The sequence below is a fragment of the Nannospalax galili genome, unplaced genomic scaffold (assembly GCF_000622305.1).
Source record: "Nannospalax galili isolate Female #2095 unplaced genomic scaffold, S.galili_v1.0 scaffold2094, whole genome shotgun sequence".
In the NCBI taxonomy this organism is placed as follows: Eukaryota; Metazoa; Chordata; class Mammalia; order Rodentia; family Spalacidae; genus Nannospalax; species Nannospalax galili.
In genome coordinates, this window is record NW_008335359.1 from 420047 (window position 1) to 446658 (window position 26612).

Sequence of the window (26612 nt, forward strand, 5' to 3'; positions counted from 1 at the left end):
AACTGGCAGGACCTGGCGGGGGCGAGGTAAAGCCGAGTGTCTGGGATTTGGTCAAACTGGTCAGCAAAAACTCACTATTGGGCATTGGGACACAGTAATCAGCTCTGGTATAGGATCAGTGAAGGACTCTGAGGGGTAGATGTTCCCCAGAAGTGTGCACAGGAGGAAGGGGAGACACACAGCTAAGAAACCTCAACATTTATAACTTTTATTTGACAAAGAAGGCCCTAGAGCAGTTGGGGAAAGGGCTCAGGAAGGGCGCTGGGTGGGTCCTGGAGCAGTGGGGATCCATGGAGGTGTTGGAGCACCGAGTGGCCAATGTTTAGAGAGCTGATAATGGCGGGGCTAGGAAGAGAATTCAGTTGGTAAAGCATGACAACCTGAGTTTGAACCCTGCACCCACATAGAAAGTTGAGCATGACAGCATACATCTGTAATCCCAAAGTTGGGGAGGCGGAGACATGAGGCTTTCTGGGACTTGTTGGCTAGCTAGTCAAGGCAAACCAGTGCAGTACAGGCTTAATGAGAGACCCTGCTGAAAAAAAGTGGAGGACAATTGAGGAAGACACCTGACATGGATGTCTGGTCTCCACAAACAGAAGCACACATGTGTTCACCCACACAAAAATAAAAAAATAGAAAATGCTGATAAAGGTGACGTACCTTATAATCTGAACATTTAGAAACTGAAGTAGGAGGATCTACAGTTCAAGGCTAGCCTGGGCTTCATAGTGACACTCTTTCTCAAAAAATAATAACAGATGGGGTCAGTGAGATGGCTCAGTTGGTCAAGGTGCTTGCCACCAAACCTGACAACCTGAGTTTGATTCCTGAGACCCACATAATAGAAGGAAAAAGCCAAATCCTGGAAATTGTCCTGACCCCCTCATGTGCACCATGACATGTTTACTCCATAAATAAATAAATAAACAAATGTAATCAAAAATTAAGAGAGAGAGGGGATGGGAAGGAGAGAGGACTGTCCCCCAGTGCTCCTCCCCCTGCTCCCTAGGCAGCCTCCTTAGATACTTTGTGCTGCATCACTGCCATGAGTGGCCCCCACCCTCAAGAGCCAGGGCAGTCTCCCATGTCTGCTACCTTAATCCCAACGCCCAAAGCTGAGTGAGTCACACACTGCTCTGAAAGCATTTGACAACTGACTTACTGAAGAAACATATGGAGACTATCAAGGGTGTGGCAGACAGAGGCCCTTAGAGAAAAGTCTCAATCACTGGATCCATGACTCACTGACTTCCCTGGTCTTGCCAGAGAGACTTTCTCATCAGCTACTGTTAAACGCTTAAACAAATAAACGGTAATAGATACTTCCTGGGGCCTTTGCCACACAGAACTGCTCAGGTGAGGTGCAGTTCAATTCTTTTGGTTAGTTGTATTGTTGTTGGTTTGGTTTTTGTTTGTTTGTTTTTGGACAGAGTATCATATAGCCCAGTCTTGTCTTTAAGTCAATATGTAGCTGAGGATGGACTTGAATTTCTTATCCTCCTACCTTCACCTCCTGAGTGTTGGGATTACAAAGTGATCCAGCATACTCACTTTTGAGTATCAGCCTGGGACTAGAGACCTGGAGCTGTTGTGTATCAGTTTGGGAAGTTGCTTCCCCCTGCCACCACGCCTCCCCCCACGCCCCCTGCAACCTACCCCAGGCTTTTCCAAGGAAGCACACCTGCTCATCCTGGCCTATACTTCTCTGTGTGGTGTGAGTGTACCATGGTACCTGTGTGGAGGTCAGAGGACAACTCTCAGCCACCTGTTCTCTCCTTCCACCTTGGGATCTGTGGTGTGAACTCAGGTCTTCAGGCTTGCGAAGCAAGCATTTTCACTCACAGGGCCATCTTGCCAGCTCCATAAACAGAACTTTAAATTGTGGTAAAATACAGTCCATGTAAATGTTCAGGCATAGAGCTCAGCAGGACCCAGCTCTGCACTATGCACTCTCCCCACCACAACCCAGCCCTCACTCTGCTTGCTGCCTCCACACAGTGAATGACTCTAGTACCTTGTATAAAAGGAATAGCTTCTTGAATTGGTTTTCTGTTTGTTTCTTTGTTTTATTTTGTGCAATGTACACCAAGCTGGCCTCAAACTCTGTATCCCAGGTTGGCCCTGAAGTCATGATCTTCCTGCTTCTGCCTCCTGAATGCTGGGATTTCAGGTGTGAGCCATCATGCTTACCTAATACTGACTTTTTGTGATGGACTTATTTTCCCAAGTATAATGTCTTCAAGGTTTGTCTTTCACAGTAGGTATCCGATTTCCCCTTCTTTTTCTTGATTGAATTAACATTCTAACCTTTTATTTATCCATTCATTTATCTATGGATAGTTGGATGGCTTCTGCTTTTTGACTGTTGTGAATTTAGGGGCTATGAACATGTGTAAATAGCACTTTGAAACCTTTCATCTGGGTATACACCCACAGGTGGGCTTGTTGAAACATGTTATTCTAGGTTTACATTTTTCATTTTTTATTATTTATTTACTCTGTGTGTGTGTGTGTGTGTATGAAGGAGAGAGAGACAGAGAGAGAGAGAGAGAGTGAGAGAGAGAGATTGCTATAGTACATGTGTGGAGTGTAGAGGGCAACTTTCAGGAGTCAATTTTCTCCTTCCACTGTGTGGGTCCTGAGGATCAAATTCAGACTGTCAGTCTTGGCAGCAAGTGCCATTACATGCTGAGCCACCTTGTCGGCCCTTTCTGTAGGTTTTGTTTGTTTGTTTTTCCCTGTAGCCCCAGCTGGCCTGGAACTAGCTATGTAGACCAGCTGGCCTGGGACTTACATAGATCTGTCTGCCTCTGCCTCCTGAGTGCTGTGATTAAAGGTGTGCATTATCACACCTGGCACAATACTGACTATTTTTTGGAGGGGGCAATATGTAGCCCTGGCTGGCCTGGAACGCATTGTACACCAAGCTGGCCTCAAACTCACAGAAATCTGCCTGCCTCTGCCTCCCTAGTCCTAGGATTAAAGGTGTGCGCCACCAAGACTGGCTCCTTTCTGTGTTTTTTTAAGATAAGATCTCATGTAGCTCAGGTTGGACCTATGTACCTGTGTAGCCGAGGATGTACTTGAACTCTTGTTCCTATTGCTAACACCGCCTGAGTGCTGGGAAGTGCAGTTACCACCGTACCTGGCCATCAATTTTTATTTTTTAAAGAAATAGGAAGGGTTTTCCAAAGTGGTTGCATTGCTTACTTTCCCCTCAATGGTGCATAAAGGTTCCAATTCTTCCACGTGCTCATCAACACTTTACTTTTCTTTTGCACTGTTGGGAATGAAACTAAGGATTTTTGAGCATGCTAAGCCAATGCTCCAAAACTGAGCTCACCCCCAATCCCTCACTGAAGAGTCTAAGCAGGGGCTCTATTCCTGAGTCATGCCCCCAGCCCCTCACTAGGGATTCTAGGCAGGGGCTCTACCTTTGAGCCATACCCTTGGTACTCTTGTCTCCTTTGAATTGGAGGAACTGAGCTGAGGTTCAGCCTCTTGGTCTGGAAAATGGGTAGAATGTCAGAACCTTCTTGGGAGAAACTGTGTGAGATTCTCTGAGACACTGGCTTTGCAGCCCTGTGCATGGTTCTTGACTTGCCAAGCTCTGCACATTCTGCACTGCACACCTGCTCATTATTTTTATTTTATTTTATTATGTGTGTAAGTGTATCGCTTGCATGTAAATAAGTGCACCTGTGTCATGCAGTACCTGTGGAGGTTAGAAGAGGGTGTTCGATCCCTTGGAACTGGAGTTACAGATGGTTGTTAGCCACCATGTGGGTGTTGAGATTCGAACCCAGGTCCCCAGCAAGAGCAGCCAGTTCTCTTAACCACTGAGCCATCACTCCAGCCACTCACTCTTCAATTCTTATTTCCCCTTTGCTTCCTTCAGGAGCCAACCCTAAGGCAAGGATCTGGGTACCGGTAATTTATTTGAAAAGTGATTTCAGAAAATACCACTAAGGAAGAAGAAACTCAAAAGGGAACTGAAAACAGGTACTCAAACACATGCTCAGAGTAACACATTTCCCCATCCTCCAGAGCCATCAACAGATGGTGGGTGAAGCAAAGTGTGGCAGTTCCAAATAATGGAATATTACTTAGCAGTATAAAGAACATAGCTATGATCCTTGTACAGTGTGATGAGCTTGGAAAAGGCAGAGGGAAATATGCCTGGCACAAAAGACCAAATATCCTATGGTGCTTTTTATATGAAATACAAGAAAATCCATAGAAACAGAAAGGAGACCCGGCACTGTGCGAAGTGAGTGTGGTGGCCTGTGCCCTATAATCCCAGCACTTGGAGGTAGAAGCAGAGGATCAAGGCCAGCCTCAGCTGTACAGCAAGCTTGAACTAGCCTGTCTCAAAGCTTGAGACTCTGTCTCAAAGAATTAAAAGAAAAGAAATGAAGGAAGGGAGAGAAAGAGGAAAGGGAGATTAGTAATTGCCAGGGTTTGTAGGGAGGGACGAATTCAGGAGTGACTGGTTTTGGTCCTGGAAAATGTTCTGATAAAAATGTTCTGGAACTAGACAGAGGCACTGCTTGCACAATGTTATGAATTTGCTAAATATCACTGAACTATCCTTTGCTTCCTTATTAGTCTTGTAATTTTTCTTGTTTATTTTTGAGACAGCATCTTACTCTGTGCTAGTTCTGGCAAGAATTGACCTTGTAGCCTTGGCTGGCCTCAGCCTTGAGGAGGCCTTCCTAGTTCCTCCTCTCATGTCAGGATTTCAGGCATACACCACCACTCCTGGATTCTGGACCCAAACAGGGTCTCACTAAGTGGTTACTCTAGCCTGAAACTCATTGTGTAACCCAGACAGACTTTGGATTAAAAAAAAAATGTGTGTGTGTGTGTGTGTGTGTGTGTGTTACTCTCTGGTTGCAGTGAACATTCAAAATGTAGCTACCAATTTTTTTTAAAGAAGATTCATTTTTAAAAATTATGGGTATATGTGTGTGTCTGTGTGTGAGTATGTGCACATATTCTTGCAGGTACCCACAGAGGCCAGAAGAGAGCATCATATCCCCTGGAGCTAGAGTTGCAGCTGGAGTTGAGCTACCCTATATGGGTGCTGAGAACTGAACTCAGGTCCTCTGCAAGAGCAGCAAGCACCAAGTGTTCTAAATCACTGAGCCATTTCTCTAGCCCCTCGACCCCCCACCCCCACCCTGGCCTTGGATTTTTGATCCTCCTGCCTCAGCCATCTGGGTAGCTGTGATTATAGACCTGTGTTACCAGGCCCAGTTTCCTTCTCAGACTCTAAGTAACCATTACTATAAATTTCTTTTTGTTTTTCACACTTCTTTTATGGGGGAGGGGTTGGCATGTGTGTACCACAACAAACATGTTGAGATCAGAGGACAATCTGGGAGTCAGTTATCTCTTTCTACCATGTGGTTCCCAGGGATTCAACTCAGGTCCTCAGACTTGGCAGCAAACCTCTTTACCAATTGAGTCATTGCATAGGCCTAACTTTTACATACTTCTATGAACTTTTAAAAAACTTATCCACATATGAGAGAGAACTTTTGTCCTCTCCTTACCCACCTCTCTCATCTGAGGCAGCCTAGCTGTGCACCCCTCACTAGCTTCACCTGTGATCCTTCTGCCCCAGCTTCCTGAGTACTGGGGTTGTAAGCATGTGCCATCATGCTTGGCCTGCCATTTATCTTTTGGTTTGGCTTGTTTCCCTTGCTTTGCATGTTGGCACAGATCAGTCCCAGCGACTCAGGAGACTGAAGCAGAAGATCCCTTCAGCTCAGAAGTTCCAGTTTGGCCTGGGCTATATAGGCAAGACCTGTCTCAGTCAGTCAATCAATCAAGAAAATTGAGTGGCTTCTTTTGCTTAACATGATGTCAGTCTTTCACTTCCATTTATTTGCCTGAATAATATTCTTTTGTGTGAATATAACAGCCACAGGGTTACATGGGGGGAACCCTGTATTTAAAAATATTTTAGGGACTGGACAGATGACTGAGCAGTTAAAAACTGTACTGTACTTAATAAAGTTCAGTTCCCAGCACTCACATCAGGTGGTTCAGAACCTATAGGGTTCAGAACCCTATAACTCCAGCTTAAGGGATCTGATGCTTCTGTGGCCTTTGCAGACACTGCATCACATGCACTGCCTCCCCCTCCCCCCAACATACACACATACACATATTAAAAATAACATAAATAATTTAAAAAAAAAGAAAGGTGTGTGTTGACGAAGTGGAGGCCATAGATGTTCATGGAGAGGGATTCCGAGAGCCCTCTATGTGTGGGCAGGTGGCCTGCCAGTGCTGACCCATGCCTGGTGTCTCCAGGATGCTGCCCATCACAGACTACTTGCTGCACCTGCTGGGGCTGGAAAAGACTGCGTTCCGTGTGTACATGTTGTCTGCGCTGCTGCTCTCTCTGCTCTTCTTCTTCTTCCGCCTGCTGGGGCAGGTGTTCAAGCTCTGCTGGGACTTCCGAGTCACTTGCCGCCGGCTGCGCTGCTTCCCAGAGCCTCCAGGCCGCCACTGGCTGCTGGGCCACGTGAGCATGGTGAGTGGGCAGGGCTGGGCAGGCTGACGTCTGCATCAGATTCATCTTAGGGATTAAGAGACCAAAGCTCAGAGAGGGCAAGCAGTTTGCCCAGAGTCACACAGTTGGGAGGAGGCAGAGATGACTATAAGAGAGACGTTCTTCTTCCCTGCTGGCTAACTTTCATAGTGCCAGAAGGTGCTATGCAGCCTTCCAGGAGAGGAAAGTCATCGATGGACTTACCTGGCACTAAATGCTACAATACAGACCTGCCAGACAAGATGTGACCACTGATGCAATAATGGCACTACAGCTATGAGGGCAACCAACTGCTTCCTGTTTGTGTCTGAGGCCTGCTTAACAGGAGGGAACTCAGGCCTGGAAGAGAAATAAAACAAAATAAAGATTAGTTTTTTCTGCAGTTCTTTAGATACCAATGTAGTAGTAGGTATCATTGCCTATAAAGTTTGGGGTCCAAGGGCTAGAGTGGGGGTGAGGAGGGCATGCCTCTAGATTTTTTTTCTCCAACCTCACCTGTCAGGGTGGGTTTGTATACCCTTGTTCTTGAATTCTGTGATACTATATTATCTTGGGATTGTAACTCTTTCCTTGCATTTGATTCTTTTTTAAAAATTTTTAAAATTTATGTTTATTTTATGTATTTAAGTGTTTTACCTGCATGTATGTCCGTGCAACACCTGTGGAGGCCAGAAGAGGGTGTGGGAATCCCCTGGAACTGGAGTTACTGATGGTTGTTAGCCACCGTATGGGTGCTAGGAACCTAGGTCCTCCTGATTTTAATGCTGAGTTATCCCTCCAGCACCTGATTTAAAAAAAAAAAATAGTCTTGCCAGGTAAGCCAGGCTGGCCTTGAACTCATAACCTTTTTACAGGCTCATGAGTGCTGGGATTATAAGCATACACCATCATACCAGGCTTCTCTAGACAGAGCCAGGGTCTCACTCTGCAGCCCAGCCTGGTCTACAACTCACTATGTGGCCCAGGATAGCCTTAAACTCATAGAAATCCTCCTGCCTCTGGCTCACAGATGCTGAAATTACAATTGTGAGCAACCACCCCTGGCACAGCTAAAGCCTCTTTAAAAAGGCATGGAACCGGGGCTAGAGAGATGGCTCAGTGTTTCAGAGCACTAGCTGCTCTTGCAGAGGACCTGGTTAACATGGCAGCTAACAACAGTCCATGACTCCAGTTCTAGGGGAGCTGACACCGTCTTCTGACTTCTGTGGGCATTGCCCAACATGGGTGCACTTACATACATGTAGGCAATACACTCATATACATTTTTGAAAAAAAGGCAGGGAGCCAAGCATGAATGGAGAGTCCCAGCTTACAGCCTGACACACAACCTGCTCAAGAAGTAGAGATCAGCCTGATGGAGCCAGCTGCTCAGGAGGCTGAGGCTGGAGGTTTGCTTGAACCCATGAGTTTATCCTGGGTAACACATCATAACCTTGTCTTTTGTAGTCTAGGCTGGCCTTGGATTTGCCTTCCTCTAGCTCTCCTGAGAAATCCCTCCTGCTCACAGGCCACCATGGGTTCCCATGACCACCTGAGGAAGGCTGGTGTTTGAGGCCTTCTAGACTGGGACCCACACCTTCCTGATCTGCCCCACCATCTTCCTGAAGTCTCCAAAATTGACTTCCTGTTTCTGGAACTGGGCTCTAACTTCTGGCCTCTCTGGTCCTTTACCAAACTGTGTCTTCTGCTCAAGTATCTTTTTCTTCTAGATGAACTTTTGATCAATTTTCAAATAGATGTCCAGGGGCTTTCCTCCACAAGCCCTCTGTGTTTTTAGGCTTTGTCTGTTTGTTTTCCTGAGACAGGGTCTCACTGTATCATCCAGGCTATTATTATCTTTCTGCCTTTGCCTCTTAACTTCTGAGCACTGGGATCACAGCTGTGCACTACCATGCACAGGTCCCCCCCCCCCCGTCTCTCTCCTTCCCTCTCTCTCTCCAGGGACTCATGTAGCCCAGGCTGGTTTCAGACATATTATATAGCTGAGGATGATGTTGAACTCCTGATCTTCCTGACTCCTCCTGAAAATCATAGATGTATGCCACCATAACTGGTTTAGTGCTATTTACTGACATGGTATTCTAGTTGCTTTTCTGTTGTTGTCATAAAACACTCTGATCCAAAGAAACTTATGGGAGGAAAACTAATGGCTTACATTTCCAGGTCTGTCGTTGAGGGAAGTCAGGGAAGAACTCAAGCAGGAACTGAGGACTGATGCTTACTGGCTCCCTTCCCCAGGCTTGTGCTCAGCCAGCTTTTTTATACAACCCAGGACCACCTGCCCAGGGGTGGCACCACCCACAGTGGGTTGGACCCTCTCATATCAATCAGCAATCAGTGCATTCCCACAGACATGGCCATAGGCCAATCTGATCTGGGAAATCCCTCAGTTGAGATTCCCTCTTCTCAGGTGACTCTTGGTTGTGTCAAGTTGACAATAAAAACTAACCAAGATATATAGCACATATTTGATAAATGTAAACTCTTATTACTGTGTTTATGATTACTGTTTATTCTTTCTTTGCTTTTTCAGCTGTGCTAGCACTCATACGTGCCTGCAGCCTCTCATTGGGGGAGTCTAGGCAGGGGCTCTACTCTTTAGCCATGCCTCCAGTTCCTCACTGGAGGATTCTAGGCATGGACGGTACCTCTGAGCCACACCCCAGCCCCTCATTGGGGGATTCTAGACTATCACCCTGCGGCTGAGCCACAGTCAAAGCCCCTCACTGAGGAATTCTAGGCAGGGGCTGCAGTGCTGAATCATGCCTTCAGCCCTAATGTTTTCCCTTTATTTAGAGGAGGGACATTCAGAGAGGTACAGCCAAGAGACCAAGAAGAGAGAGTTGGTGTCAGGAGGGTTGGACAGGGTGAGCCGGGCTGTCTTGTCTTCACTGCCTCTTTCCTATCGTCCACAGTATCTTCCCAATGAGAAGGGCCTCCAGAATGAGAAGAAAGTGCTGGATGCCATGCACCACATCATCCTGGCCTGGGTCGGACCTTTCCTCCCTCTCTTAGTGCTGGTGCATCCTGATTACATCAAGCCTGTGTTGGGCGCCTCAGGTAGGCAAGTTGGGCTTAGTAGGCATGGGTGAACTTTCAACTTCCAGAAGGCCTTTTGGCTTGTAGGCATGGGGGTGCCCAGAGAAAGGGTCACTTGAGTAGGGCTTTGAGGGAAAAATGGAAGTTTACCAAAGTGGCCCAGGCAGTGTGAATTGTGAGAACAATGTGGGTGAAAGTGTGACAGAGTTTGAGTCCCAGGAACTTTGAGGGGCAGTTCACATCCTGGAAGTCACTTCTAAGTACTTTGTTCACCCAAAGTCTGGTAAGTAGGCGTTGTTCAATACCAGGCCCTTCTTTAAGGTTGTAACCCACCATGACCAAGCATTTTGGTGGCCAAGTAGGGGTGCTGGCTGGCAGGGAAAGAGTGTGGTTGTCTTTCCTGTCCACAGACCCCACCAGTCCCAAGTGCTCATGAGGAGCTCTTATTTACCCTAACACTCAGCTTTAAGGCCTGCTCCACGAAGTCCTCTAGATTTTTCCATTCTCAGTTCTAATCCTTTAGGGGTGGCCATGTCTGTTCAGTACTGTCCTCCTTGAAGTGGGCTCTAGATGGTGAGGATGGCCTTGCATGGAGCTGGCTACCAGCCATGAGGGGACTGCATGAGCTTTGGAGACAGGGTCACTCTGTATAGCCCAGGCTTGATGCTCCTTTCTGAGCCTCCTGAGTGCTGATCACTGTCTCTCTCTCTCTCTCTCTCTCTCTCTCTCTCTCTCTCTCTCGGCACGCATGTGAAGGTCAGAGGACAACTTGTGGGAGTGGGTTTTCTCCTTCTACTATGTAGGTCTTGGGGTAGAACTCAGATGGTCAGGCTTAGCAGCAAGAGCCTTTACCCACTGAGCTACCTCACCAGCTTTCTTGTGTTTTTTGTTTGTATTTTGAGATGGGGCTGTCTTACTATGTAGCCCTTCTGGCCTGGAACTTGCTATGTAGACCAGGCTAGCCTTGAACTCACAGAGATCTACCTGCCTCTGCCTCGAGAGTGCTGCTGGGATTAAAGGCGTGGGAAAACATGCCTGGCTTTCTCTTGTTTCTTTCTATTATACTTTCTTTCTTTCTCTATCTCTTTGCCTCTTGTCTTTCTCTCCCCCTTTTCCTCCTTCTCCCCGCCCCCCCCGCCCCCGAGCATCTGCACATGAGCATCTGCCCGTGACTGGTTTGAATTCTCTAAGTGGAGCCCTAGCTATGCCAGGCACTTGATAGACAGGCCTGGCTCCCTCTCCTCTCTTCTTCTCCATGCCTGGCAGGTTCCTCAGGCCCTGTCTGCCCCCACTGGAGGAACTGGATGGAGAACCAGAAGGACTAGGTAGGGCCCTGAGTCAGTTGGGGAGGGCATGAGGCCCCAGGAGTGTCCGGCCTTCCTGCCCCTCCTTGCTGGCCTGTCCTCCTAGCACTGGGCTGGCCCATTCCCCTCTGAGGCTTCTTACAACATCAAAGGGCACTGAGGAGGCCATGGTGCCTTCTGGAACTTGTCTCTTCATCTTCTGTGAACATTTAGAATAGAGCCTAGTCACAGGGTCTCCCATGTGTCCCAGACTGGCTCCCCCTTCTGGCATGGTGCTCACAGGTGTTCTCCACCACACCCTGCTGTGCTCTTTGTTGTGGAGGTCATGATCCCATGAGCAGCTTGTGCCTTGAAGCAATCCCATTTCTTGTTCCTCTTGCTCCATCTCAGGGCTCCCACAGCCTGCTTTCTGTCTCAATGGACTTGCTAGCTTTGGAACCTTTTGTGTCTGGTTTCTTTCACTCAGCATCATGTTTTCCAGGCTCATCCACACCACTGTGTAAATCAGCACTGTGTTCTTTTTATGGCTGAATAGAGGTCCATTGTATGGCTAGACCAGACTTTGTTCACATATTCGCAGGCTGCTGTGAACATTCACGCACAGGGTTGCTGTGCCCACAGGGTCCCTCCCTTCCTTCCTATTTATTTATTTATTTATTTATTTATTTATTATTTATTTATTTTAAACTTATGTGTATGAATGTTTTGACTGCATTTATGTAAGTGCACCCATGTGTACAATGCCCGCAGAAGTCAGAAGAGGGTGTTGGTTCCCTTAGAACTGGAGATATAGACAGTTGTTAGCTGCCATGTGGGTGCTGGGAGCTGAACCTGGGTACTCTGTAAGAGGCAGCTAGTGCTCTAAGCTGCTGAGCTATCTCTCCAGCCCCCTCCTCCCTTTTAAAACAATACAATTTATTTTTATTATTTTTTCATGTTTGTGTCTGTGTGTAGACATGAACACATAAATGCAGGTGCCCTCAGAAGCCAGATCTGGAGCTGGAGTTACAGGCAGTTGTGAGCCACCCTACATGAGTGTTCGGAGCCAAACTAGGTACTCCTAACTCCCGATCCATCTCTCCAGCCCCCTCCCTTACTTTTAAAAAATTGTATATGTGGGGACTGGAGAGATAGTTCAGTGATTGAGAGCACTGGCTGCTCCTCCAGAGGATCTGGGTTTAGGTCCCAGATCCCACATGTTGGGTACACCTGTCCTTAACTCCAGTTCCGAGGGACCTAACACTTCCTAGGGCATCAGGCACTCACATGGTGCACTTACATACATGCAGGCAAAACACTAAAACACATAAAAATGTACATATGCATGTGTATGGTGTGTGTGTGTGTGTGTGTGTGTGTGTGTAGATTAGAGGAAAATTTGAGAGTCAGTTCTCTCCTTCCACCATGTGGGTCCCAGGGACTGAACTCATGTTGTCAGGGTTAGCTACAAGCACCTTTACCTGTGAAGCCATCTTGCCATTCCCTTTTGTTTGATCTATTTGTCAATGTCTTCTGTTCCTAAGTCTCAGTCACATCTCAGCTCTCTGACTTTCTAAGGAATTCTCTTGGCTTCCCATAGTGCTGGGCATTCATTGTTTAGCTTACAAGCACTTGATGCCAAGAAACAATAATTACAATCACAGAAACGAAACAGCCAGGAGTTAGTTTATGAATCACTGATGTATGTGCATATTGAATGAATATCTGCCATGTACCAGGAACACAGAAAAGCTGTGAGGAAAAGTGCTTTCCCTTGGAAAATGTGATGGAAGGCCAGAGAGATGGATCAGCGGGTAAAGGGACATGCTGCTAAGCCTGACAACCTGAGTTCGGTTCCCAGGTCCCACGTGGGAGAGAACCAATTCCTGCAAGTTGTCCTCTGACCTCCACTCCTTGCTTGACATGCACACTCATACACACAACCACACATATAAGAAATGTAATAAAAAAAATTTAAAAAGAAAATTAGATGGAAGGCCAGGGTGGTGACCTAAGTTTTCGCCTAGTGGTAAGGCTGAAGTCTGACCCCAGGCACAGCTGTTGCAGGAGCTGCTCTGTGTTGGGCATTGTGTAGGGAGATTTTTGTGGCAACTTTCTCTCAACTGGCATTACCAGCCAGGTAAAGGCAGTTTTGCCCTCTAGCAAAAAAGGCATAGGTTCTCCCAGTATGGAAGGTCAGGGTGAATCTGAGAACGGGAAAGCAAAGGTTCAGCTGGGGAGAGGGCTTCTTGGAGGAGGGTCAGTAGAGTGTGACCAGTGAGGAGTCCCAGGTGGAGGGCCTGTCAGTCCAGAGGTACAGATGTGGGAAGGTGCCAAGCACCCTGGGTTGACTGGAGTAGAGGGATGGGTATGGGGAAGTAGGAAACAAGGATGCAAGTTAAATAGGAGCTGGACAGAGAAGTGAACAAGCTTGTACTTTATCCTGGGGCCACTGGGGAGTCATGGCAGATGTATAAGCCAGGCAGCAATTGATCAGATCTTTGTGTCTGAAAAACTCCTGGGTGTCCAGCTTGAAGACCAAAGCCCAGGGGGAGAGAAGTGACTCTACTACCACCTTACTTTCAGAGCCACTTCCTTGAGGAAGCCTCCCCACCTTCCAGGAGCCCTTCTGCTGTGGCTTCCTCGGCATCTAGCATACTGCCTGCCTTTCTGTTAATTGCCTGGCATGCACTTCTGTGTTTCTCTCCCACCCCACCCAGGAACTCCTACAGGCAGGGAGGAGAGCTGAGCCATCACTGGGTCACTGGCATCACCCAGCATGGGTTGGGCACAGAAAGGCAGCAGAAAGTAGAGGGCTGCTGGAGGAGGGTGACTGCATGCAGTTGGCCAGTCCAGGGGAGTGTGCAAGGGTGGCTGTGTCACACCAGGTATGACACCACTTATTTCACATACTTCCTTCTTCGGAGTCTCCCCACTCAAGTCACAGTAGAAGGGGAATGTGTCCATCTACCCATCCATGTACCCACCCATCCACATACCCATCCATCCATCTACCCAACTATCATCCATCCACTTACCCATCCATCCATCCATCCATCCATCCATCCATCCATCCATCCATCCATCCACTTACCCACCCATCTATCCACCCATCCACACACCCACCTACTCATCCATTCACCCACCCACCTATCCACTCATCCACCTGTCTACCTACATACCGACCCATCCATTCATCCACCCACCTACTCAACCATCTTCCTACCCGTACATCTACCAATCCACCTTTCCTTTCTTCCTTTGTTCTTCCTTTGCATATATGTTATTGCTGTGTCTGTATGTGTGTGTATGGCATATGCTGTTTGTGCATGTGTGTGTGTGTGTGTGTGTGTGTGTGTGTGTGAAGTATATGCCGTGTGCGCACCTGTGTATGTGCACACCTGTAGGCCAAGGACAATACCGGGTATGTTCCTCTGTCAGTATCTGCCTTATGCACTTGAGACAGGGTCTCTCACTGAATCTGGGGCTTGATGTTTTCAGCTGGGCTGGCTGGCCAGTGAGCCTCAGGGATTCTCCCATTTTCACTCCCAAGCACTGGAGTCATAGGCATATGCAGCCATGCTTGACTTTTTAGAAAAGTACATTTTTAGTTAATTTATTTTGTATGTGTATTGGAGGGAGGCATGTGCTATGGCACATGTGAGGAGGTCAGAGAACAACTTGTGGAAGTCAGTTTCCTCCCTCCACCATGTCTGTTCTGGAGATAGAATTCAGGTTGACAGACTTGGTGGCAAGTGCTTTTACCTGCTGAGCCATCTTGCTGGCCCCTGACTTTTTTTTTTTTTTTACCTGGGTGCTGGTAATTCAAACTCAGTTCTCATGCTTAACAAGCCCTCTTACCTATGGGGTCCAGCCCCCATTTGTTCTTTGCTCATTCATTCTTTGATTTACTGGATGCAAAAATTTTTGTTTTGTGGCAGGGTTTCATGTTTCCCAGGCTGGCTTTGAATTTGCTATGTAGCCCAGGTTGGTCTTGAACTTCTGATCCTCCTACCTCCACCTGGGATCACAGGTATGTGCTACCATGCCTGGCTCATGTGCATCAACTTTGATTTCTCTGGGATTCAGCTGTATCAGTCTTGCCACATCATCTGCAAGGGTCTGGGGTTCACACCTGATATTGTGAGCCCCTCTTTGTAGTCTTTGGGGGTATGGTGTCCCACTAGGACATGAGGTTCCTAGTTTGCCTTGTCCCTGAAACAGATAATGGTACAATACTAGCCATCTACCCAAGGCCCTCACAATCAGGATGTGCACCTGGCATTCAGCTACCTTAGACATTGTGGAGTGCCCCCTCCTAGAACTGTTGGGATTGTCCTACTGTCTTGTCTCATTAGTACAGGCTCTGCCCAAGCTGAGTCTGGCTTCCTGGCTTCCTGGCTGCCCTGGAGCTCCCTGGCTATTTCCTTATGGCGGCAGACCAAGCCAGATCCAGCCAGAAAATTTGGTGGATGGGGATCTAGAAAAGGAGAGAGATGCTTCTCAACTTGTGACTTGGGCAGTGACTGGTGTGTGGTGTGTGGTGTGGTGTGTGGACACACACTCAGAGGCTAGAAGGGCAACTTTGGTTGTTGTTCTTCAGGTGCCTTCCACCTTTTTTTTTTTTTTTTTTTTTTTTTTTTTGAGATAAGGTCTCTCAAATTGGCCTGGAGCCAATGTAAGCTAGGCTGGCTATTGAACCCCAAGAATTCAGTTTTCTCCCCTTCCCCATCACTGTGATTATAAATGCAGCTTGAAAAAAATGTAGCACCAACATGGCAGCTAACAACTGTCCATAACTCCAGTTCCAAGGGATCCAACACTCTCTTCTGGCCTCCACAGGCACTGCATGCACATGATGCACTTGTATATGTTCAGGCAAAACATTTATACAAAGCAAAACATTTAAAATTACTATTTATTTATTTATTTATTTATTTATTTATTTATTTATTTATTTATTTATTTATTTCATCTATAAGGAAGAAGTGGGGAGGCACTCGGGCCATGGCACATGTATGGTCAGAGAACAACCCACAGGAATTGTCCCTTTCCACCACATGGAGCCCAGGTATTGGAACTTAGAACATCAGGCTTGGTGGCAAGCACCTTTACCCACTTAACTATCTCCGGTCCTGTCTGCAGATTTTTTTAAAAATGGGTCAGGGAATCAAACTCAGTTCTCATGATTACAAAGTATGCACTTTACTAATAACTATCTCCCAGACTGCTTTTGGTATTATGACAAAGAATCCTACTATGTAGCACAGGCTGGCCTCAAACTCACAGCAATCTTCCTGCCTCAGCCTCTGGACTGCTGGGAAAACAGGCACATTTCCCTATGCTCAAGGGCATATCACCTTTCTGAGGGGCTACAAGTGTGGAGATGAATGATAGTGGTGCTGTGAGACTGGGATTATCTGTTGAATGTTGAAGGATGGAGTGGAAGAGGCATGTGGGGGCTGGATAGGGCAGAGTCGTTGGGCTAAGCTCTCTTTCTCTCTTTTCTCTCTGTCTCTTATTAATCTATATCTATCTATCTATCTATCTATCTATCTATCTATCTATCATCTATCTATCTATCATCTATCTATCATCTATCTATCTATCTATCTATCTATCTATCTATCTATCTATCTATCTATCTATCTAATCTATCATCATCTATCTACCTACCTATGAAAACCAAGCTTTCATGACCAGTGAGAGGGCTCAGGGGGTAAAGGTGATTGCAGACCTTTAGGATCCGCATGGTAGAAGGAGAGAATTCACTCTTACAAATTCTCCGACCCCCACATAAGCACCATGATGTGCATGTGCCTACTCAAAGAAACACTCATAACTCTTTTTTAAAAGGTCAAGCTTCTGCTTCTTTTACATTTATTCATTTATCGTGTGCGTGTGCATGCATGTATGCATGCCAGCACCACAGTGCACATATGGAGATCAGAGAACAACTTGTGGGAGTTGATTCTCTCCTTCCACTATGTTGATCTCAGGGATTGAAGTCAGGTTGACTGGCTTGGTGGCAAGCACCCTTACATGCTAAGCCATCTTTCAGGCCCAAGTTTTTTTTTTTTTTTTTTCATTTTTTTCAAGACCAGTATCACATTGTAGCCCAGGTTGGCCTGGAACTCTCTATGTAGCCAATGCTGGCCTGAAATTCAGCAATCCTCTTATCTTAACCTCTCAGTTTCTGGGATTACAAACCCAAACTATCATGCCAGACTCCAAGTTTGAACTCTTTTATAGTAGCAATGGGGAGCCCCAGGAGGTGTTTGAGCAGAGGATTCTGTCCAGATCATCAGCTTGCTTGTTACAGGATCTTTCAGGGGCAGATGTGGAGGATGTGAGGAATGAGATGGGAGGTTAGCGCCTAGAGAGACCAAAGAGAATCAGAAGTCATTCTTGAATCTCATTGCCCCTTCTCTCTCTGCAGCTGCGATTGCACCCAAGGATGAGTTTTTCTATAGCTTCTTGAAGCCTTGGTTAGGTGAGTGCCTGAGGGGAGATGCTGGTGTGAGAAACATGATCTAATTTCATATTAAGAGTACTGGAGCCAGGGTGTGTTGGTGCACACTTTAATCCCAACACTCAGGAGGCAGAGCAGGCGGATCTCTGCCAGCCTGGTCTACATAATGAGTTCCAGGCTAGCTGGAGCTCCAGGGAAACCCTGTCTCAAAAAAAAAAAAAAAAGGAGTACTGGAGACTCATGGAGTTGGAGAGATGGCTCAGTTGTTAAGAGCTTATGCTGCTCTTCCAGAGATGGGAGTTTAGTTCCCAGCACCCACATCCAGCAGCTCATAACTGCCTATAACTCCAGCTACAGGAGAGTGGTTGCCCTTTTCTGGCTTCCATGGGCATCTGCACTCGTGTGTACATACCCTCACACAGACACACACATAATCACATAAATAATAAAGTAAATCTTTGAAAAAAGAGTACTGGAGATTCAGAATAGCTAAAGAAAAGTAGCTTGTTTTACAACCTTGCAAAGTCAGGCTTCAGCCTAGAGAAAAGGCAAAAATAACTGGCGTGCTGATTTAGCATGTAATAGTGGTTTTGATATTTCTAATCACATTTCTTTGCCCTCCCTTCTGTTTCTCATTGGCTGAGTTCTTTAGGGAGATACAATCTTCCTGGTATTTAGTATTGCCCCCTCCCCAGATTCCCATCCCATTGGTTCTAGACAGAGCCTTAGCTAATTAATGTATCTCCTGGGGGCTCAGTCATGTAGCAGAGGGCCTGTGACTTTTCGACCGTAGGATGAACTGAGAGTGCCTAAATAAGCAGACTCCAGCTGCCAGCCCGGAAAGACTGGGTCTGAGTGCCTCCTGCTCATCTGTGATTCTCTGATGAGCTCTAAGTGCATCCCATACTGAAAATGGACCATAATGGTTTATTTCTTACACAGAAGAATGGGGGAGGGCATGGTCTCCTAGGAGGGTTTCAGGGGGGGATAGGAGAGGCCTCTAACCTTGGTTTTCTGTGTCTAGGGGATGGGCTTTTGCTCAGCAAAGGGAACAAGTGGAGCCGGCATCGCCGCCTGCTAACTCCCGCCTTCCACTTTGACATCCTGAAACCCTATATGAAGATCTTCAACCAGTGTGCTGACATCATGCACGTAAGTCCTGAGGCTGAGTGAAACGTGAATGCTGTCCTTAGGCTACTCGACAGAGAGACCTCCCTTCTTAGATCTCTATTGATTGGCAGTGAGGATCCTGTTTGTGGTCTCCATGCTCCCTTGTCATGTGTCTCCCTTCCAGGTCAAATGGCGGCGGCACCTGGGAGAGGGCTCAGTGGCCTCCTTTGACATGTTTGAGCACGTCAGTCTCATGACCCTGGACAGCCTTCAGAAATGTGTCTTCAGTTACAATAGCAACTGCCAGGAGTGAGTGCCATACCCCACCCCCCCAGGCGGGAGGGGGTGGAAGGAGAGAGGGACCCTTTCAGCTGTGTTGCCAACCTGGTGAATACTCAGCCCCCAAGAAGATGGCACCATCTCCATGAGTTTTAGTTTCCTTATAAACACACAACCATCATAAATCTTTCTCCACAATCCTTAAGTGAGGACTAAATGAGATGATGCAGCTGGGTGTGGTGGTCCCTGCCTGTGAGCCCTCATCCCAGCACTTAAGATGCTGAATCAGGAGGAGCTTGAGTGTGAGGTTAGCCTGGACAATTTAGTGAGACCCTGTCTCAACAATGGCCATATAAATACACACGTAAATAAATAAAATAACATGATGCGCGTCAGTGGCTTGGCAAGCAGAGGGGGCTCAGGAAATGCTATTTGCCCTCAGCCTTTGAAACCTGGGGAAATCTCTCATCTCTATCTCTATCTCTGTCTCTCTCTCTCTCTATCTCCTTCCTTCTCCCCTCTTCCTCCTTTCCCCACATCCTCCTCTCCTCTTCCTCTCCTCTTTCTCCTACTACCTTCTTCTCCCCTCCAACCTCCCTCCCCTTAGTCTTCCTGAGGTTTGAGACAGGCTCTCACTACATACTTAGGCTAGCCTCTTGATCCTCCTGCCTCCAGCTTCTGAGTACTGGGATCACAGCATGAGCTGTTAAGTCTTTTGTTAAGCAGAGATGAAAATATCTGACTCTGAGAAATGCCTTAAGTTTGTGTGGGGGACACAGTAGGTGTTCAGTGGATATGTACTGCTGAACTAATAGAATAACTTACCTGGTTTGTTCATTTCTCAAAAATTCATTGTGGGGCTGGGAGTGCAACTAAATAGTAGTGTGCTTGTCATTGCACAATACTAGAGATGGAGTCCCTAAGGTCTCTAGTATTGTGCAACAAAATAATAAAATAGGTACACACCTGTAATCCCAGCACTTGAGATGTGGAGGTAGGAGGATCAAGGTTCAAGGTTACCTTCCTAGGGATTTTGAGTCCAGCCTGGGCTTCATAAGACTCTCTCTCAAATAAAATAATAAAATAAAATAAAATAGGGCTGGGGATGGGATGTAGCACAGTAGGTAAAGTCCCTGCTTAGCATATGCAAAGCCCTGTTTTCTATCCCCAGCACCCAAAACAAGCAAACAACAAAGCATAAGAAAATAGTCACTACAGGGCCTGTTTGTTGTTATGGAGGTTTGGCCCCATCGCGCCTCACTGGGTGGTGCAGGCGGTTTACTAACCCTTTCTCCTCAGGAGGATGAGCGATTACATCTCCGCCATCATTGAGCTGAGCGCTCTGGTGGTACGGCGCCAATATCGCCTGCATCACTACCTGGATTTCATCTATTACTACCTCACGGCCGACGGGCGGCACTTCCGCCGGGCCTGCGACACCGTGCACAGCTTCACCACCGAGGTCATCCAGGAGCGGAGGCGGGCACTGCGGCAGCAGGGCGCCGAGGCCTGGCTCAAGGCCAAACAGGGCAAGACCTTGGATTTCATAGACGTGCTGCTGCTGGCCAAGGTGAGGCTGGGCGGGAGCGGGAGTCCCTAGCGGCTGCCCCTGGAATCACACCCTCAGCAGAAAAATGTTCACACTCATGTGGGTATGCAGAGTCAAGTGTAGGGGTACAAGACAGATTGCAACTCAGATGCAACAACAAAGCACTGCAGTCCTTTTAAATGAACTGAGGCCCGTTTGTAGCCTAGCATGTGGTCTGTCCTGTAGAGTGCTCCTATACCCTTAAGAAGGTAAGCACAACCTGTAACCTTTATACCTAGGAGAATGAAGCAAGAGGATCTCATGTTTGAGGCCAGCCTGGCATGCATACAGAGCCTGTGGGGGGGGTGAGGGAGTGGGAGAGAGGGAGAGAGGGAGAGAGATATTGATTGAGGAGATGGCTTAGTGGATAAAGGTGCTTCTTGTAAAGCCTGACAACCTGAGTTCAGTCTCTGAGTTCCACAGGTTGAAGGTGAGAACTGACTCCTACACATTGCCTTCTGATCTTCACATGCCCCCATGGCTCACTTGTGTGTGTATATGTGCATATCCAAAATAAATAAATAAAAATAAATAAATAAATGTCAAAAAATTAAAAACGAAAAAATGAAAACAGAAGGAAAAAGGAAAGTGGGGGAGGGTAGAGAGATGGCTCAAGCAGTCAAGAACACTGACTGCTTTGCAGAGGACCTCTTTTTGATACTCAGCACACACATGGTGGCTGATATCTGTAACTCCAGTTCCAGGGGATCTGACACCCTCTTCTGGTCTCTATAAGCTTTGCATGCACATGGTGAACTTACATACATGCACACAAAAAAATTCAGAAACAGGCAAAGGCACAGATCTGACTTTGGGGAGCCCCTAGGGTACAGAGCATAGGTAAGGGGAGCTGAGCATACTCCACTGTCCATTCCAGGATGAAAAGGGAAAGGAACTGTCTGATGAAGACATCCGGGCTGAGGCAGACACCTTCATGTTTGAGGGTAAGGACTTGGGGGTGAGGCTGAGGGTGGGTGGCAAGGGCACCACTGTCCTGTTGGAGGGATGCCTGAGTGGAGACAACAGCCTCCAGATACCTTTCTGCCCACAGGTCATGACACAACGTCCAGTGGTCTGTCATGGGCGCTATTCAACCTGGCAAAGTATCCAGAGTACCAGGAGAAGTGCCGGGAAGAGATCCAGGAGGTCATGAAAGGCCGGGAGCTGGAGGAGCTGGAGTGGTCAGTTTGAAGGGTCAGGATGCTTGAAGGGACCAAGTTGAGGCCGAACTTCGGGTGTGACTCTCTGTTCTACCACTTGCCTGTTGTGTGATTATAGGCAAGCCACTTGGCTTCCAAAATTCCATTTTGTAACATGGGAACGATCATGATACCTATGCCTACTTCAGCAGTTCTTAGAGTGTCTTCACCAGCAACTGTTGCAGTCACATCACATAACAAATGTCCCTCAGATTCAGTGGCTTGTAGCAAGCGTTTAGTTATTGCCTTTTCCTGCACATGACTCTTGCAGCTTCTGGCCTCACTTGAGTGGGGCAGGACAGCTTCTAAAACTGTGGGCCGGATCAGATCTCTTCTGAATGTCTCTTCACTCTCTTTGGATCTAGGTCTGCTCTGAGGGCATATTCTTCCCAATGTTGATTCCAGAAGTATAAAAAATTGAAACACTGTGGTGAAGGCAGGTCACATTATGAAGCCTACAGCAGTAGGGCAGGGTGGCCCCTCCACAGACCTGAGTAGATGGTGCTTCAGAAACATGTGCTAAGGATAATCTTCATGTATGAGTGTTGTGTCACCCTGTTTCCAAGGATCCATGAACAAATGTCTTCTTTCCCCAGATAGGGAGCCAATGACAGACCAAAGTAAAGTACCACCAAATCCAACTTGGTGAACAAGTGAATTTATTGAGGCTACTTACAGGAATATGGGTGAGGTGTTACTTATAGGAGCAGAATTGACTCAGAGATAGCTGTATCACCAGAGCCCATCCTAGCATAGGTAATGGCTCACACTTGTACACCAAGTGTGTTACCCATTGAGCCATCTCCCCTGCATGTTGGGGGGAGGGTTCAGAGGATAACCTGCAGAAGTCATTACTCTCCTTTCACCATGTGGGTCCTGGGGATCAAAATCAGGCTGTCAGCTTGGCAGCAAGCACCCTTATTCACTGAGCCATCTTGCCAACCTTGAGGGAGCCTTCTATGCCTCTCTCTCAGTCTCTGCTGGTTTGCTGGTGATCTTGCCACTCCTTGGCTCAGAGATTCATCACCATGACGTCTGTCTCATCATCACACGGCATTCTTCCTGTGGCTCCCCACATCCCTTCCCCTTTGTGCATATCTGTGTCCAAATTCCCATTTTTATAAGGACGCTGATTAGATTAGTGACAGCCCACCCTAACAACCCCATATTGACTGCATTTACAAAGATCATACTTACAAATAAGTTCATATTCTTGGGTACTGAAGAGTCAGGACTTCAATAGTTCTAGTTTTTTTTAAAATGTATATTCTTTAACCCATAGTACCTCTAACCCATTTTTGACCCTGCAGTAGCCTTTGGTCTATGAGGTATGTTGGGTTTTGCTTTTTCTTTCTTGCCTTTCTTTCCATTATTAACTATCTTTTCTTTTCCTTCCTTCCTTCCATTTTATTATTTATTTATTGTTTATTATTTGTATATGAGTTTGTGGGAGTGAATCGCGCCACTAGTGTGGATGTCAGAGGATAACTTTTGGGCATCAAGTCTCTCCTTCAACCATGTGCCATGTGGGTCATAGGGATTAAACTCAGGTTGCCAGGCTTGGCAGCAAGTGCCTTTATCCACTGAGCTCTCTCTCCCTCCTTCCCTCCTTCTCTCCCTCCCTCTCTCCCTTCTTTTTTTTTTGGTATTTTTGAGACAGGGTCTCCCTGTAGCCCCAGCTGTCCTGGAACTCACTATGTAGACCAGGCTGGCCTTGAACTCACAGAGATCTGCTGGCCTCTGCTTCCCAAGTGCTGGGATTAAAGGTGTGTACTACTATGCTCTGCCTCCCTCCTTTTTTTTTTTTTTGAGATGGTAGGGGGGTCTCATTATGCCTAACTTGGAACTTGCTTTGTAACCCAGACTGGCCTTGAACTAACAATCTTATTGCCTCACCCTCTCAAGTGCTAGGATTACAAGTGTGCAGCTCCATGTCCAATGGGTCTAGTAGTGCATACCTGTAGTCCCTGTTACTCAGGAAGCTGAGGCAGGGGAATTGCTTGAGACTAGAAGTTCAGGATCAGCTTGGGCAATATGGTGGGATGCTATATATTAAAACAAGAACAAAAACCCACAGAAAAACAAATAAGAACGGACAAGGCCGTACTCTAGCTTCTCCCAGCTCACTGCTCCCTTGCAGTGTACAGTATACATCAGTGCTGGGCTCAGTAGGGGCCCCAGCAACCAGCCCTAGTGCTTGCAGTTTTCGTCTATCATTACTGGGATGGGGTGGTGGTCAGTAGTTTTGTTTGTTTGAACCTATGGTCTCACGTATGCTAGGCCAGTGGTCTACTGCTGAGCTATATCGCCATCTCTCCACCTTTTGCTTATTTTATTTTATTTTATTTATTGTTTTTATTTTATGTGTATGTGTGTATTGCCTGCATGTAGGTAAGTGCACCCATGTTGTGCAATGCCTGAGGAGGTCAGAAAAGGCTGTTGGATCCCCTGGGACTAGAGTTACCGACAGTTGTTAGCTGCCGTGTGGGTTCGCTTCTGCAAGAACAACCAGTGTTCTTAACCATTGAGCCATCTCTCCAGCCCCTAGAATTGCATTTTATACACTTCTGCAACATGTCCTCCCCAGGATGTGAATCCCTACAAACTAGTATATAAAGGACTTGCTTTTCTCTCAAATTTTTTTAACAGTGCAGCGATCATGATCATCATAGATACATGAATTCACCAGTGATGAGGCTCCTCTGACCTACCCACCCTTTGCCCCTCACACACACAGATACTCTGGCCCAACACCCACCCTAGAGCCCTTATCATCCCTTCATGGGAGTACACAACTCCATAGTACTCCAGTGAATACAGTAGGGCCTTAGGGAGACAGACACACCCCTGAAGGTGACTGCATCTTACGCACCTGCGCACCCAGTGTTCTCAAGCAAGAAGACCTCCAGGGAATGACACCATGTTTGAGAATTTCTTAACAACTCATGCTCCTTGAAAACAGAAACAGCATTCGCTCCCACCCCCTGGCTGATGTGAGCATTTGGGGGAGTAATTTCAGCACACAACCATGGCATCAGGGGAGCAGTCAGAGCACCCAGCTATGGCAAGGACTCAAAGTTCTCACTGCCATTGATTGGGTATGAGGACTGTACTGTGCTTGCATTGCAGGTCAGAGGGCACATGCTGTTGTAAGGCGAACCTGGGTCTTCTATAAGAACAACCAGTGTTCTTAACCACTGAGCCATCTCTCCAGCCCCCACCTTCTGCTTTTATTACATTTATTTGTTTGTTTATTTAGTGTGTGAGCATTTGTATGTGTATGTGTGGGCACGTGTGTGCCACCATGTGCACGTCGGGGGTCAGAGGACAACCTTGGGGAATCAGTTCTCTCCAGGGTTTAACTTGCTAAGTCATCTTGCCTGCTTTTCCTTCCTTTTTGTTTTGAGACCTCAGTAAGTTGCTCAGGTTGACCTTGAACTCACTTTGTAGCACAGCCTCCTGAGTAACAGGAGGATTACAGGCCTGGTTGGTGGTCAGATATTTTGCATCCTAAGAGCTCATGTTGGCAGGCCTGAGATCACAGCCTGTGCCTACAACAAGCCAGATTTGGCCACATATCCTTCATAAATCAATTAAAATAGCCAAATTAATAGAGAAAAAGCAGAAAAAGGCAGTTTCTTCAATGTGGCAGCATTGAGAAGAGAGATCTAGTGACATCCCCAAGTCTATCTTAGGGTCCTGAAATGAAGTTAAGGTTTAGAGATCAGTGTTATGCAAAACTAAACAGTCCCAGACAAGGTGTGGACCTACCCACCACTGACCCATCATGGCCTCTTCTGTAAGGTGGTCTAACAAGCTATCTCTGGTTGACCAAAGCTTTAGGATTTTTCTTCTCCCAGCATGAGATTCCCTGGGTAATTCCATTTCTTGGAGTCCATTATTACAATAGTCTAATATGCAGAGGGACACAAGTGTCTCTACAGAGACATCTTCATCCCTGGAAGGCCTGTCACACTCATGGCACCTGCCTGTGATATCTGCAAACTGCCTTTCTGAATCCTTAGACTGTGTGTATCTATGTGTGTGTATCTATGTGTGTGCATGTGTGCAAGTGTGTAAGTGTATGAGAATGTGTGTGTGTATGTGTCTGAGTGTGTGAGTGTGTCTGGGGAGTCACAGTTCCTTTCTCTTCAGGGATGACCTGACTCAGCTGCCCTTCACCACTATGTGTATCAAGGAGAGCCTTCGTCAGTTCCCGCCTGTGACGCTCATCTCTCGACGTTGCACTGAAGATATCAAGCTGCCAGATGGGCGCATCATTCCAAAAGGTGCTTACCCTGTGCCCTTTGCTGCTGGAGCACTGTCCACAGGGGCCTGGCCACGCCTACACTGGGTACATGGTCCTTGTGGAGGGGGAAGCTGTGCCTATTGCTTTCAGGGTCTGATGAAAACAACTCTGATAAAAATAACAAGGGAGAAAGGGTTTGTCTGGCTCACAATTCCAGGCAGAGGAGTTAAAGAGGTAGGAACTTGAAGCAGCTGGTCACATCACATCCACAGTCAAGAGCAGCAAGCAATGAATGAATGCATGCCTGCCAGCACTCAGCTCACGCTCTCCTTTTCATTCAATCCATGGCCATGAAATTGTGTCACCAACATTCAGTGGGTCTTCCCACCACAGTTAAATCAATGAAGAAAATCTCTACTGGAGTTGGAGGCATTGCTCAGTGGTTAAGAGCACTTGCTGCTGCTCTTCCAGAGGACCTGAGTTGCACTCCCAGCACCCTGTTGGGTGGATCACGATCGTCTGTAACTCTACTTCCAGGGGGATATGATGCCCACATTTGGCCTCTGCAGGCACACGTATACATACAAAAAAAGAAAGGCTGGGCATGATAGTACATACCTTTAATCCCAGCACTCAGGGGGCAGAGGAAGAGATGGACAATCTCTATGAGTTTGGGACCAGTCTGTCTGGTCTACATAGTGAGTTCCAGGCCAGTGAGGGCTACATAGTGAGAACATGTCTCAAAAAAAAAAAAAAAAAAAAAAAAAAAAAAAAAAAAGAAAAAAAAAAGGGGCCGGGGGGAGTTGTTAAAAATTAAAAAACCCT

General features: G+C 46.9%; 1 protein-coding gene across 6 annotated transcripts in view; it reads left to right on the forward strand.

The window, feature by feature from the left end:
• The window catches only part of LOC103731636 (cytochrome P450 4F22), a 51972-nt gene that overhangs the window by 22208 nt on the left and 3152 nt on the right, over positions 1-26612 (forward strand). For 3 of the 6 annotated variants that reach the window (XM_029562028.1, XM_029562030.1, XM_029562029.1), the window contains 8 exons: positions 9484-9628; positions 17330-17383; positions 18387-18514; positions 18657-18781; positions 20051-20321; positions 21217-21283; positions 21391-21520; positions 25694-25827. In XM_029562028.1, coding sequence (XP_029417888.1) covers positions 9484-9628; positions 17330-17383; positions 18387-18514; positions 18657-18781; positions 20051-20321; positions 21217-21283; positions 21391-21520; positions 25694-25827 — 1054 coding nt within the window. Of the gene's footprint in view, positions 1-3901; positions 4006-6289; positions 6551-9483; positions 9629-17329; positions 17384-18386; positions 18515-18656; positions 18782-20050; positions 20322-21216; positions 21284-21390; positions 21521-25693; positions 25828-26612 lie in introns of all 6 variants that reach the window. The other 3 variants (XM_029562026.1, XM_029562027.1, XM_008830016.2) reach the window with 3 other exon arrangements.